General features: G+C 46.7%; 1 protein-coding gene across 1 annotated transcript in view; it reads left to right on the top strand.

Moving 5' to 3' along the window:
• The first annotated feature begins 901 nt into the window (after positions 1-901).
• CPED1 (cadherin like and PC-esterase domain containing 1) overlaps positions 902-14,733 on the top strand; it is a 600,308-nt gene continuing 586,476 nt past the window's right edge. The window contains exon 1 of the mRNA XM_073573371.1: positions 902-1,600. Coding sequence (XP_073429472.1) covers positions 1,388-1,600 — 213 coding nt within the window. The 5' untranslated portion in view covers positions 902-1,387. The remainder of the gene's footprint in view (positions 1,601-14,733) is intronic.

A 14,733-nucleotide genomic window follows, 5' to 3' on the forward strand; every position in this document is an offset into this window, starting at 1 on the left:
CTGTAGAGGGATCTGGTCTTACAACAAGGTTCACTGGATTGCTTCCACAGAAGGGCTGCCAGCCAAAAAAGCGAACCAAAGACGAGATGTCTTAACACTGGGTCGATACTGAGTAGTCACGTCAGAGACAAAACCAGGAGACAAGCTGGTAGACAAAATACAAAAGAAGGTCAGACAACAGGATAAACAAATTGCACACTGTTTGCTGGGGTTTATAAATAAGGGATCACTACCCATGGCTCCCAGCAGAGAGCTAATCACATACCAGCTCACTGCAGCAAAACACAGGTGGACAGGAAAGGGATAACTAGTCTCAGTAACTAATCTCCCACATTCTGTCAATGTTGAGCTGGGGTTGCAGAAGTATGTTCAAACATGGATGTGACAGAACTGCAGAAAGGATACATCGTTATTCACGAAGAGACAAATCAAGAGAGCTAACAGACCCTCATTCACTTTCTTAAATTAATCAAAGGTGTGTTTGTATTCAATTTTCAAAAATATTTACATGTATACATAATTCTTTATTCAGTAAGCAGCATAATGACAACTGAAACTTTCTTCCTAGAACTTTACAATGGAAATGTCAAGAAAATGTGCAGCATGTGTAATCCAAACAGCAATGGCAGCTGTATTAACCAGACACAAAGCTCCTTTTTCCAGCCAGCCTATGCACACTTCTATTGGAAACATCTGGATGCAATTTCATTTCGGTGTAGAATAATAATAAAAACAATGCCCGATTTAAAGCTTGAAAGTTTGCGACTGGTTAGCAAATTCTTTCCTCACTGACTTGTGGATAAACCCTAAACTGCATTATTATTATTATCCTGTAGTTCCTGTGCTGGGACAACCCCACCCAAAAAGAAAGCAAGTCTTTCATTTGTGATGCCTGTGGTCCAAGAGCTGAGATATGTGTGTATGTGCAGTGTTTGTGCTAGTTTGGAGCAGTGCGCACATCAGCAACCCATCAGGGGATAGACGAGAATGTCCTGTTAGCGGAGAGAGAGGACTTTGGAAGTAAATGCAACATTTCTACTAAACTGAAGACAGAGAGTAAACTTTGCCACGCTCAGCTATTTTTACTCCTACTGTAATATGGATACAGATGTGAAACACTTCTGAAGCTTCTGAACCTCCCAGTTTGAGATGATAAAGGACACTGAACTTAAAGGTCCCATGAAAACTTAATGAAGTTGGAAGAGTTTGGAATACTTTATATTTTAAGAAAAGTTAACCTCCTCTGGGCCAAGTTTCTGCCTGACTGCTTAAGGATACTACAGCATGCAGGGAAGATGGAAGCCGGGTGCTGATAATGGGGACCCATGCTTGATTGCATCATTATGTTGTCTAAAAGAGGTCTAAGAGAAGTGGTGGAGTAGAGGACATGGGCTGGAGACGCAGGTATTGCCCTAGTCCTGTATTTATAGCTCTTTTTGTGGCACTATGTGTCTTCTATCAGTGTCTGTCTCTGCTTTGGAAAAACACTACATGGACTAAGGATTGTGACTTAAGGAGAAGTTTGGGTCTCCTGGAGGTTGCCACGCAGAACAAGGAATGCCTCCGTACGTGGAATAGCATAGTCACAAAGATAAAGGATGTGAGTGGACTGTCTTTTCATTTTAAGACACAGTATTGCTTGCTACTATATATTCTTGCAGTTGTCAGTTTTGTACCTTGCATGCTATTAAATGATTCCATATACTTAAATCTGCTGCTTATAACCCTGTTTTGCAGAACTGACAAGTTAGTGGTTAGTTAATGGAGTTATTGTTGAAACAAAAAATGCAAAAATACAATTTCCCTGTAATTTAATGAATTTATATACAATAATTGCATGATGTTGAAGGTTCAGTGATCTTATATTATTATGTTACGAATGCTGTATAAAGCAGTTTTCATCTAAGGATATAATGTTTCTGTATGTTTTTGCCTTTATTTTATTAAGCTCAGTTGAGTCAGGAACAGATATATTATCGCTAGTAGACTTTGTATAAAACACGTGTGAGGTGCCAGCAGTCCAACCATGAAATGGATTGCATAAAGGATGCAGAAGGGGACACAGACAAAAAAGGACCCCTGTGGGCTCTTCACAGTCCAATAGCTCTTCATAAAACACAATGCCACCTGCTTTGAGGGTTGAAGTGGTCCCCTTACCTCTTGGGCCCATTAGTTGCACCAATGGTGTGTTCACCTCTGAAAAGATTTCAGTCACGACCCGCTTCATGGTAGGAGCGCCAGCACGTTGCACGCATGCTGGAGATTTTATATTTTAGGCAGTCCTGCTATTACTAAGTAGAGTGCATGGAAAAACGTCAATCACACTCATAGGGGGTGTGAGAATAGGAACCGATCCAGGACTAGTCTGCAGAAAGCGATGCTATGTCGGAATTATCCTGGCTCATTTTCACATATAAAGAGCTCTTCTAAAACACAGAGCAGATAGTAACTTTAAAAGCTTCATTATAACACTACAATCAGTATATTTATAAACTTAATAGTGGGTTTCTGTCGCTTTGGGGGTCTGACAAGTTCCCCTTAAATATTTACATGTAGGATGTTCATAGGTTTGGCTACTTCATTGTCTTAAGTTTAGCAATTTTCCATTTAGTACTGAGATTCATCTGACAGTCTGAAAATATAATTACAGATTGCCTTAACTTCTGTATATAGCCAGTTCTCCGGCTGCGGCGCATACTCACTGACCTTCGTAACTGTGGGGTCAATGACCTCGCTGCTGATAAACTACATTAAAAATCACAGCAGTCAGACTATCCTAGCTAATGCACTCATGTCCCATTAAATCAAAATGCCAATGTTGGTGTCGCTTATTGCATGTAGTCATGTCTGGAGATTATGTTCCACTTTTATGATCTACAGTTGAGTGTTACAAGAATATTGCCTGAGAAAGATAATGGCATAAAGGAAAAGCAGAGATATTTTCCATCATAATCAGTCACATTGCTTCTTGTATTGTTGGTTCCTTTGCTATTATGAGCCTTCTTATTTGCTTTGGATTTCCCTCTGAATAATATTCATTTGTAGGTACGATGTATCAGACCACGTTCACACATTCAGTATTTGGTCAGTATTTCACTTCAGTATTTGTAAGCCAAAACCAGGAGTGGGTGATAAATATAGAAGTGGTGACGTGTTTCTATTGTACTTTTCCTCTAATTATTCCACTCCTGGTTTTGGCTTAAAAATATTAAGTGAAATACTGACCAAATACTGAGTGTGTGAACGTGGTCATAGAGTATGAAATGTTACTGTGTAATTAAGAAGCAAGGTAGCCACAGACATGAGCCATTTTAGCCATCAGAGTAGCTAAGCCGTAACACCATTCGCCTACGGAATATGATATATAGATTTTTAGTTATTTGTATTATAATTTTACAACACTTTTATTCATTTCAGAATGATGTTCTCCTCTTTTCGAATACAGATCTAGCATATTCTAACATGACAAACATACCATTATATAGCAAATCAACACCCTACTTGATAAATCAAAAGGCTTCTGTTTTATCAAGTTAACTATGGTCAACATGGGATAGTTCACATTTTTATTAGTGCGGTTAAAAACAAATGCTACATTTGTAAATTAAATGAGGTACACAACCATAACTATGCCCTTGTTCTTTATAACTGTTGTTCATCTGCATGTCTTCTATGTTACACCACATTTCCCCTGAAGTGGGAAATTTACACTGTTTAAAAAAAGGAAGGGGAATCTTAAAAGGGTTGTCCACATTATTATGTCACGCGATCCCTGCAGCCAATCAGCGAACACGTAACTGACATGCGGAGTAAGTGAAAGCTGCAGCTGTTCTCTCAGTTCCTCCGGATGACTAATTTGGATGGGGAGTGAAGTAGCCGCTGATTGGCCCCAGGATTACATGACATCATGACATAACAGTGTCATTGGAGCCTCGGAAAAGCCAGTGTCTAGACCGTTAGAACAGCACCAGCACTGTAAGTGAGTATAGGTGTTATTATTTGCATAGTAATTGAAAAGGGGTTGTTCAAGTAATGGACAACCCCTTTAAGCATCACAGTATAATCTCACCTCAATTTAATTTAACAAATACCAATGTGACCATTTAGGAAGCATAAACGATGGAGAATCACCTGACTTCCACTACAAGTCACAAGGTATGTTGGAGAAGTAGCAGCAAGAGAAACTCAAAGAGGTGATACCTGTAGCCCAATCAGGCTGCTCAGGTAGTCCAACTCCTCCAATATAGCATATTAATACAGGTGCTCTTCACAAAATTAGAATATCATCAAAAAGTTAATTTATTTCAGTTCTTCAATACAAAAAGAGAAACTCATATATAGAGTCATTACACACAGAGTGATCTATTTCAAGTGTTTATTTCTGTTGATGTTGATGATTATGGCTTAGAGCCAATGAAAACCCAAAAGTCATTATCTCAGAAGATTAGAATACTTCATAACACCAGCTTGAAAAATGATTTTAAAATCCAAAATGTTGGCCTACTGAAATTTATGCTCAGTAAAATGCACTCAGTACTTGGCTCCTTTTCCATCAATTACTGCAACAATATGATGTGGCATGGAGGCGATCAGCCTGTGGCACTCCTGAGGTGTTATTGAAGCCCAGGTTCCTTTGATAGCAGCCTTCAGCTCATCTGTATTGTTGAGTCTGGTGTCTCTCATCTTCCTCTTGACAATACCGCATAGATTCTCTATGGGGTTAAGGTCAGGTGAGTTTGCTGGCCAAACAAGCACAGTGATACTGTTGTTTTTAAACCAGGTATTGGTTCTTTTGGCAGTGAGGACAGGTGCCAATTCCTGCTGGAGAATGAAATTTCCATCTCCAAAAAACTTGTCGGCAGAGGGAAGCATGAAGTGCTCTAAAATTTCCTGGTAGACGGCTGCACTGACTTTGGTCTTAATAAAACGCAGTGGACCTTCACCAGCAGATGACATGGCTCCCCAAACCATCACTTATTGTGGAAACTTCACATTAGACCTCAAGCAGCTTGGATTGTCTGTCTCTCCACTCTTCCTCCAGACTCTGGGACCTTGATTTCCAAATGAAATGTAAAATTTACTTTCATCTGAAAACAACACCTTGGACCACTGAGCAACAGTCCAGTTCTTTTTTTCCTTGGCCCAGCTAAGACGCTTCTGGTGTTATCTATTGGTCATTAGTGGCTTGACACTAGGAATGCAACACTTGTAGCCCATGTCCTGGATACGTCTGTGTGTGGTGTCTATTGAAGCAATGATTTCAGCAGCAGTCCACTCCTTGTGAATCGCCCCCAAATTTTTGAATTGCCTTTTTGTAACAATCCTTTCAAGGCTGCGGTTATCCCGGTTGCTTCTGCACCTTTTTCTATCACACTTTTTCCTTCCATTCAACTTTCCATTAATATGCTTGGATACAGAACTCTGTGAACAGCCAGCTTCTTTAGCATTGACCTTTTGTGGCTTACCCATCTTGTGGAGTATGTCAATGACTGCCTTCTGGACATCAGTCAAGTCAGCAGTCTTCCCCATGATTGTGAAGACTACTGAAACACACTAAGGGATCTTTTTAAGCATTTAGGAAGTCTTTGCAGGTGTTTCTGTTAATTATTCTAATTTACTGAGGTAATGACTTTTGGGCTTTCATTGGCTGTAAGCCATAATCCTCAACATTAACAGAAATAAACACTTGAAATAGATCACTCTGTTTGTAATGACTCTATAAAATATGAGTTTCCCTTTTTGTATTGAAGAACTGAAATACATTCACTTTTTGATGATATTCAAATTTTGTGAGAAGCATCGGGATGTGCGAATGCAAGGTTTCCTGTGCCACCCAGCACTGTCTCAAGATGTGCTGGAGCATGGAGAAGATACCAGGAAATGAACCATTATGAAAGAGGAGCAAGGCAGGGCTGTATAAGTTAATCAACTCAACAAGGAGACTACTGCCAAAACCGTACAAAATTACCTCCAGCAGGATACTGGTGTACATGTTTATGTGTAAACTGACAGAAATTGACACTATGAGGGTAGCATGAGAACTAACGTTATATAATGGGAATTGTGCTCACAGCTCAGTACCATGCAGTTCGATTGTCTTTCACCAATAACATCAAAATTAGCGAATCCGCCATTGGTGCCCCATTGTCTTTAGCAGGTTCACTGAGTGCATGTTACTGTTGTGAAAGATTATGGAGATGCCATGGGGAATTTTATGCTGCCTGCAACCAGATACCAGATGTAATCCTCAGTGACATTGTGAGACCCTGTGTTGGTGCAGTGGGCCCTGGATTCTTCCTTGTGCAGGACATTTACTCTCCCTCATGTGGTCAGAGTGTGTAGGCAGTTCATATATGTTAGACATTGATAACGTAGAGTGGCCTTCCCGTTCTCCAGACCTCAACTGAGAACCTATATGGCACTATGCATCAGTGCATCTGACTTAGCGCCACTGACTATATATAAACTGCCTTATGCCCTGATTTAGGTCTGGGAGAAGATCTCCCAAGACATCACCTGTTGCCTCATCAGGAGCATGCCCAGACATTGTCAATAGTCCATACAGGTATATGTATACTTCTGCAAACTCTGGTGTGAATCATCGTCAGGAAGCTTATTTTCTTTCCCCATTAACATCAATAGGAACTGCATGATTGGCTGGTGGCAGTTGCCAGGTGGTTAGTGACATAATGAAAGGTCCTGTCACGCGGCGGCTGCCGCGCACTCCTTCCATCGCCTCCTCCCGACCGCAGATTACCCGCTCGCCGGTGGTCTCCTCGCCGCGGCGCCGGCTGCCGCGGGCTTCTCCGCGGTCCCTCCCGGCTCCTCTCCTCCGTCCGGCGATCGCGTCCGTCCGGTCTTCTGGACCGCGCCGGGTGCGCGCTCCCGCCCCTCCTCCTCGGCGGGCATGCGCACACACTATGCCCGGGCACACGCGCGCCTCCTCCTCCTCCTGAGGATGCGCGCCCTCTTCTCCTGCACTAGAGGTCACGACCCGGAAGGCCCTTCTACTTCCCCTATATCAGGCCGCCTCTTCCTGCTGGCGGTGCCTGATTATCACTGCGCTTCGGTAGTGATTCTGGCCCGCTCTCTATGTACGCCCCTGCGTCCTGTTCGCCCGTAGCTCATCTGCCTTTTCCATTGTCCTCTCTCCTAGGTTCGGGAGGTCCGTGGTCGTGTCCCGTCCAGTTCTGTTCCCGCACCAGTGTCCTTCTGTTCGTGCCTGCTGTTCCTGCCTGTCCTGTGTCTCCAAGCCGTGCCCGTCTGTCCTGTGTCTCCGAGCCGTGCCCGCCTGTTCTGTGTCTCCAAGCCGTGCCCGTCTGTCCTGTGTCTCCAAACCGTGCCCGCCAGTCCTGTGTCTCCAAGTCGGGTCTACCTGTCTGTCTGTCTTTACATCCCCTGGGTACCAGCTGCCGTGGTAATAGTTACCCGCGGGCTTGCCCCAAACACTCCCTGTATAGGGGGTGGTCCACCTGGTCAGCTCGCCCCCGGGAGGTTCGTTGCCACGGTCTAGCGGGTCCACCCCAGGAGTACCTCACAGAATAATCAGGCGATGGATCCCACTGGTACCCCAACCCAAAAGGAACTTTTGTTCCTTCGTGAGAATCAGGCGAGGATCATGTTGTTCCTCAAATCAATGGAGTCCCGACTTTCTTCTTTGCAAACCTCCGATCCTGGGATTGCCTCCCAAATCTCTGGCTTGCAGCAAGAACTTGCCCAGCAGCGCGACACCCAGGCCCACATTTTGAACTATATAGCCTCAGTAGATAACCGCTTACTAGCTCTACAGACGGCGGCCGCTGTCCCTGCGCCGGTGGCAGTTCCTCATTCTTCCCCCCGGTTGGCTAAACCCCCACGCTATAGCGGAGATCCCAAACTCTGTCGGGGGTTCATTAACCAGTGCCAGTTGCATTTTGAGTTGGCACCCCTGCAGTATCCCTCCGACCGGGCCAAGGTGGCTTTTATGATATCCCACTTAGAGGGTGAGGCACTGGCTTGGGTAAATCCCTTGTGGGAGCGTGATGACCCGATAGTCTCCCAGCTCGCGACCTTCTTGGAGACATTTCGTAAGGTCTTTGATGAGCCCGGCCGTCTGGTCTCCACCACCGAGTCCTTATTTTGCCTTCGCCAGGGTACTCTCTCTGTGGGACAGTACGCCATCCAGTTCCGTACGTTGTCCTCTGAGCTTGGATGGAACAACGAGGCTCTAGTGGGGGCTTTTTGGCGTGGCTTGTTGGCTCGAATCAAAGACGAGTTGGCAGGCAGGGATACGCCCACGTCTTTGGAGGATCTCATCTCGCTGGCAACGCGAATTGATCTGCGTTTCCAGGAGCGTTCCCGCGAGGTCGCCAGGGAGAGAAGGCCCACTCGTTTTTCTCCTCCGACACGCAGTCCTCCCCGCTCGCGGCCTTCCACCTCGGCGTCAGCCCCTGAACCCATGCAAGTGGACCGACTCAGGCCCGCGGAGCTACGCCGCCAGGAGAGACTCACTCATGGTCTTTGTCTCTATTGTGGCAGCGCCTCCCATCTCCTGCATTCCTGCCCTGTGAGGCCAGGAAACTCCTCCGCCTAGGACAGGTAAGAGAGGCCTCCCTAGGTGTCTTTGATACCTCTCTACCCTTGACCCTTCCTGTTTTGTTTATCCAGGGTTCCAAACGTTTTTCGGAGATAGCCTATATTGACTCAGGGGCTGCTGGAAATTTTATCCAACTCGAGGCGCTGAAGAGATTGCGGATACCTGTCAGGTCCTTGGAGGTTCCCCGGCAGTTAGCCTCAGTCGACGGCGTTCCCTTGCACTGGTCACTGAAGAGCTGGAATTACAGATCGGGGTCCTGCACCGTGAGAGAATAGCCTTCTTCGTGCTGCCGTCTCTATCCCACACCTTGCTCCTGGGTCTTCCGTGGTTGAGGATGCATGAACCTGTCCTGGATTGGCGGTCCGGAGACATTCTTCGCTGGGGCCGCTTCTGCCAGACTAGATGTCTTCGTCCAGTACAACCCCTCAAATGCTCGTCTCCTGTCTCGGGCCCTGCGGATTTGCCCTCGGCCTACTGGGCCTTTGCGGATGTCTTTGATAAGAAGGAGGCGGAGACTCTTCCACCGCATCGGCACTATGATTGCCCGATCGAGCTTGTCCCCGGCTCGACCCCACCCCGGGGGCGAATCTATCCGTTGAGTCCACTCGAGTCCCAGGCCATGACTGAAAACGTACAGGAGAATCTGGCCAGAGGCTTCATCCGGAAGTCATCTTCTCCCGCTGGAGCAGGCTTCTTTTTTGTCAAGAAGAAGGACGGGTCTCTCCGCCCCTGTATTGACTATCGAGGTCTTAACGAGATTACTATCAAGAACAGATATCCTCTACCTCTCATCCCCGAGTTGTTCGACCAGCTACGAGCGGCGCGAATCTTTTCTAAATTGGATCTCCGTGGAGCCTACAATCTCATCCGTATTCGCTCCGGAGATGAATGGAAGACCGCCTTCAACACCAGGGATGGACACTACGAGTATCTCGTCATGCCCTTCGGGTTGTGCAACGCTCCCGCAGTCTTTCAGGAATTTGTGAACGGCATTTTCCGAGACCTTCTGTACTCCTGTGTGGTCGTGTATCTTGACGATATCCTTGTCTTCTCTCCCGATCTGTCCACCCACAGAAGAGATGTCCGCCGAGTACTGTTCCGATTGAGGGAGAATCGCCTGTACGCCAAATTGGAGAAATGCGCCTTTGAACAGTCTTCCCTTCCATTTCTAGGCTATATCATCTCCGACTCTGGCTTGCGTATGGATCCGGAGAAGGTGTCTGCCGTGCTTAACTGGCCTCGTCCCCAAGGGGTGAAAGCCATTCAGCGATTTCTCGGCTTCCCAAATTACTATCGGCAGTTCATCCCTCATTTTTCCTCGTTGGCTGGCTCTATCTCGTCTTTGATCCGTAAAGGAGCCAAGCCGCACGTCTGGACCCCTGAAGCAGAGGAAGCCTTCCTGTCTCTGAAACGAGCATTTGCCACAGCACCCGTACTCCATCGTCCTGAGGTCAACAAACCGTTCGTCCTCGAAGTGGATGCGTCTGCAACTGGAGCTGGAGCGGTTTTATCTCAAAAGTCTCCCTCTGGTAGGCTTGTTACGTGCGGTTTCTTTTCCAAGTCCTTCTCCACCCCAGAGCGGAATTATTCCATCGGAGACCGAGAACTGCTTGCCATCAAGTTAGCTCTAGAGGAGTGGAGATACTTATTGGAGGGCGCCGTACATCCCTTCACAATCTTCACAGACCATAAAAATCTAGCTTACATTCGGTCTGCACAGAGACTCAACCCACGACAGGCCAGGTGGTCTCTGTTCTTCGGTCGATTCGATTTTGATCTGCATTTTCGTCCAGGTAACAAGAACCTCAAAGCTGACGCCTTGTCCAGGTCCTCTCTTTCCGCAGATGTCGAAGAGGAACTCGTGCATATCTTGGATCCATCCATGCTCATCACGGTGGCACCGCTTTCTCTCCTTTCACGTCCACCTGGCAGGACTTTTGTGCCGGAGAGGGACCGAAGACGAATCCTACACAGGGGACATGCTTCCAAGCTGGCTGGCCATCTCGGGCTTAAAAAGACACTTCTCCTGGTGTCCCGCTACTACTGGTGGCCGACTCTTCCCCAGGATGTCCGGGATTTCGTCGCCTCCTGCCTCTCCTGTGCCAAGATCAAGGTGCCTAGGCAGCTGCCTTCTGGTCTTCTACACCCGCTTCCAGTACCCTCGTCTCCTTGGCAACACATTGCCATGGACTTTATTACGGATCTGCCCCAGTCTACCAACTGTACTGTCGTCCTAGTGGTGTAGATAGGTTCTCTAAGATGGCACATTTCATACCTCTTGCCGGCTTGCCATCGGCACCAGCCTTGGCGAAGATTTTCGTTCAGCACATCTTCCGTCTTCATGGACTGCCCCAACATATTGTTTCAGACAGAGGAGTCCAATTCACCTCTCGCTTCTGGAGAGCCCTATGCAGATCGATGGATGTCACTCTTGACTTCTCCTCATCTTACCATCCACAGTCCAACGGTCAGGCAGAACGGACGAATCAGAGTTTGGTGAACTACCTCCGGCATTTTTCTAATGTCCACCAGAACGACTGGTCTGAATTACTCCCGTGGGCTGAGTTTGCCTATAATAACCATGTCAGTGAGTCTTCTGGCAAGTCCCCTTTCTTTGTCGTCTACGGGCAACATCCTGGTGTACCTCTACCGGTTCCTCCTGCCTCGGGTGTACCGGCGGCTGATCTTCTGACCGGTGAATTCTCCAGGATCTGGCAGGAGACCAAGGCCGCTCTCGAGTTGGTTCGTAACAGGGTTAAGAGACACACAGACAAAAGGCGCCTGGATGCCCCGCCATATCACCCAGGTGATAAAGTTTGGCTGGCCTCCAAGTTTATTCGCCTCAAGATCCCTTCCCATAAACTGGGTCCCCGCTATATTGGACCTTTTGAGGTCTTGTCCCGTATTAATGACGTCTCCTACAAACTACGGCTTCCCGCCTCTCTCCGCATCCCTAATGCTTTTCATGTGTCTCTTCTAAAGCCAGTCATCTTCAATCGTTTCCATTCCACGGCTCCTCACTCGCCTCCGCCTGTCTCCGCAGACGATGTATTTGAGGTTAAAGATATTTTGGCCATGAGGAGGCAAAAGGGGAGAACCTTTTTTTTGGTTGATTGGAAGGGCTTTGGCCCCGAGGAGAGGTCCTGGGAGCCCCAGGAGAACATCCAGGCTCCTCGAATCTTGGCTAAATTTTTTTCCGGGCTGCGGAGGGGGGCGCGTAAGGAGGGGGGTACTGTCACGCAGCGGCTGCCGCGCACTCCTTCCATCGCCTCCTCCCGACCGCAGCTTACCCGCTCGCCGGTGGTCTCCTCGCCGTGGCGCCGGCTGCCGCAGGCTTCTCCGCGGTCCCTCCTGGCTCCTCTCCTCCGTCCGGCGATCGCGTCCGGTCTTCTGGACCACGCCGGGTGCGTGCTCCCGCCCCTCCTCCTCGGCGCGCGCGCGCACACACTATGCCCGGGCACACGCACGCCTCCTCCTCCTCCTGAGGACGCGCGCCCTCTTCTCCTGCACTAGAGGTCACAACCCGGAAGGCCCTTCTACTTCCCCTATATCAGGCCGCCTCTTCCTGCTGGCGGTGCCTGATTATCACTGCGCTTCGTTAGTGATTCTGGCCCGCTCTCTATGTACGCCCCTGCGTCCTGTTCGCCCGTAGCTCATCTGCCTTTTCCATTGTCCTCTCTCCTAGGCTCGGGAGGTCCGTGGTCGTGTCCTGTCCCGTTCTGTTCCCGCACCAGTGTCCTTCTGTTCGTGCCTGCTGTTCCCGCCTGTCCTGTGTCTCCAAGCCGTGCCCGTCTGTCCTGTGTCTCCGAGCCGTGCCCGCCTGTCCTGTGTCTCCAAGCCGTGCCCGTCTGTCCTGTGTCTCCAAACCGTGCCCGCCAGTCCTGTGTCTCCAAGTCGGGTCTACCTGTCTGTTTGTCTTTACATCCCCTGGGTACCAGCTGCCGTGGTAATAGTTACCTCACAGGTCCTTATGCTTTCAAGAAACTTGCATTAGAATGTCATTCATCAACTTTGTTTCCCCTAATTAGTGTTATGACTTTGTGCAAGTGTATTAATTCGCCTGACCATTTGTTTCATTTGTGGTGAATATACAGTGTTGATTCAACAGCTTCAAATTACAGACTTTGTGAAAAAAGTATAATTCGCATACTTTTGACTAAAACTTGGAGATCAAGATAAAGTTTGGACCGCTCATAAAGTGTACAAACGATGTGTTAAGGACCTCCGAAATTCATTCAAGGGTAAGAAAAAAGCTTTCCGTTATGGGATTCCTATGGTATGGTGAGAGCAAAAGTACTATAGTGATGATTGTTACTTTTGTTCATGCAAAACATTCCATTTCATTTCATACCCTAATATTCACTCAGCAATTTGTCCCATCCCCATGGCACAGATATGCAAGTACCCAAGGACCCTGCTACTTTGGAAGAGATACCGAGCACTGATTAAGGTGGAATCATAACTGAACCACATGATGAATCAAGTTCTGACTTTGAAGATGATACAAGACCAAATTGTTTTTCCCAGGAGGAGATGAAGGATTTAGTAAGAGACTTGAATCTTCCCAAAGATGCTGCTGAGTTACTCAGATCAAGGCTCAAAAGCAGGAATTTAATGTTACCAGGAGTGTCTTTTTCATGGTTCAGACATCATGAAAGGAAGTTCATTCCTTACTTTGCCCGGGAAGACAAGTTGGTTTAAGCATTGATGTCGAAGGTTTGATGGGTCAATTCAAAATCCAATATGATTCAACGCAATGGCGTCTTTTTATTGATTCTGCAAAAAGAAGTCTCAAAGCCGCTTTACTCCATAACGGCATTTTTTAAGCTTCCATCCCTGTAGATCATTCCGTGCATTTGGAAGAAGCCTACGAGAACATGGAATTGGTTCGTCGTAAACTTAAATATGAAGACCACGGTTGGCAAGTGTGTGGGAATTTGAAGGTCTTGTGTATGCTGTTCGGGTAATAAGCTGGACATACTAAATACCCTTGTTTTCTGTGTCTGTGGGACAGTTGAAACTGACAAAATCACTGAGTTGACAGCTGAGGGTGCTCAAAGTCGGTGAAAAAAATGTCCTCCGAGAAACTTTGGTACCTCCCTATAAAGTACTTCTACCACCTCTCCACATAAAATTGGGCTTCATGAAGCAATTTGTAAAATCACTACCAAGAGATGGGGAATGCTTCAAATATTTGGTCACCAAGTTTCCAAGCCTCTCAGAGGCAAAATTGAAGGAAGGTGTGTTCTTCGGACCAGACATTAGAAGGCTTATAGCTGATGAAGAGTTTGTCAATACCATGATGGCTCCTAAAAAAGAAGGGTGGATTGCATTTAAAGAGGTTGTAGAGAAATTTTTAGGCAATAAAAGAGATCCTGACTACAAAAAGATTGTCAAATGAATGCTGAAAGCATTTCAAGTTTTAGGTTGCCTGATGAATTTGAAAGTGCATTTCCTACATTCCCAACTTGACTACTTTCCTGAAAATTTGGGAGCAGTGTGTGAAGAGCAAGGTGAACAATTCCACTAGGACATTAAAGAGATGGAAAGAAGTTACCAGGGAAATGGAGCATTACAATGATGGCAGACTACTGTTGGATGCTTCAAAGAGACATTCCAGATGTCACACAATCAGCACTGGCATCACTGTCCCCACCTTCAAATGAATTGAACATGAAGAGGAAGTCAGAGATCAGCCACAGCCCTGACTTCCTCTTCATGTTCAGTTTGTATGAAGGCGGGGACAGTGATGCCCATGCTGATTGGGCGCCAGGCTTACATGTCACAACTGCACGAGAGCCCCGGGATCACGGGTGCCTATACCACTGAAACAGCCCCCCACAGGAGGTGAGTACAGGCTTTTTTTTTATCCAGGCCAAACATTTAGAATGAAAAGGGGTTGCCCTGGTAGTGGACAACAGTTTTAAGCTCTCTCAACATGTGTTCAATGGGATTTAGATCCGGACTCATTGCTGGGCACTTCAAAACTCCTGAGCGCTTATGAAAAAAAACGGAAATATGGCAAATTTTGAAAATTTTGCAATTTTCAAACTTTGAACTTTTATGTCCTTAAAACAGAGAAATATGTCACACAACATAGTTAATAAATAACATTTTACACATGTGTACTTTACATCAGCACAATTTTGTTAGGAAGT

The sequence above is a fragment of the Dendrobates tinctorius genome, unplaced genomic scaffold (assembly GCF_039654945.1).
Source record: "Dendrobates tinctorius isolate UK_male_01 unplaced genomic scaffold, ASM3965494v1 ptg000035l, whole genome shotgun sequence".
NCBI classification, from domain to species: Eukaryota; Metazoa; Chordata; class Amphibia; order Anura; family Dendrobatidae; genus Dendrobates; species Dendrobates tinctorius.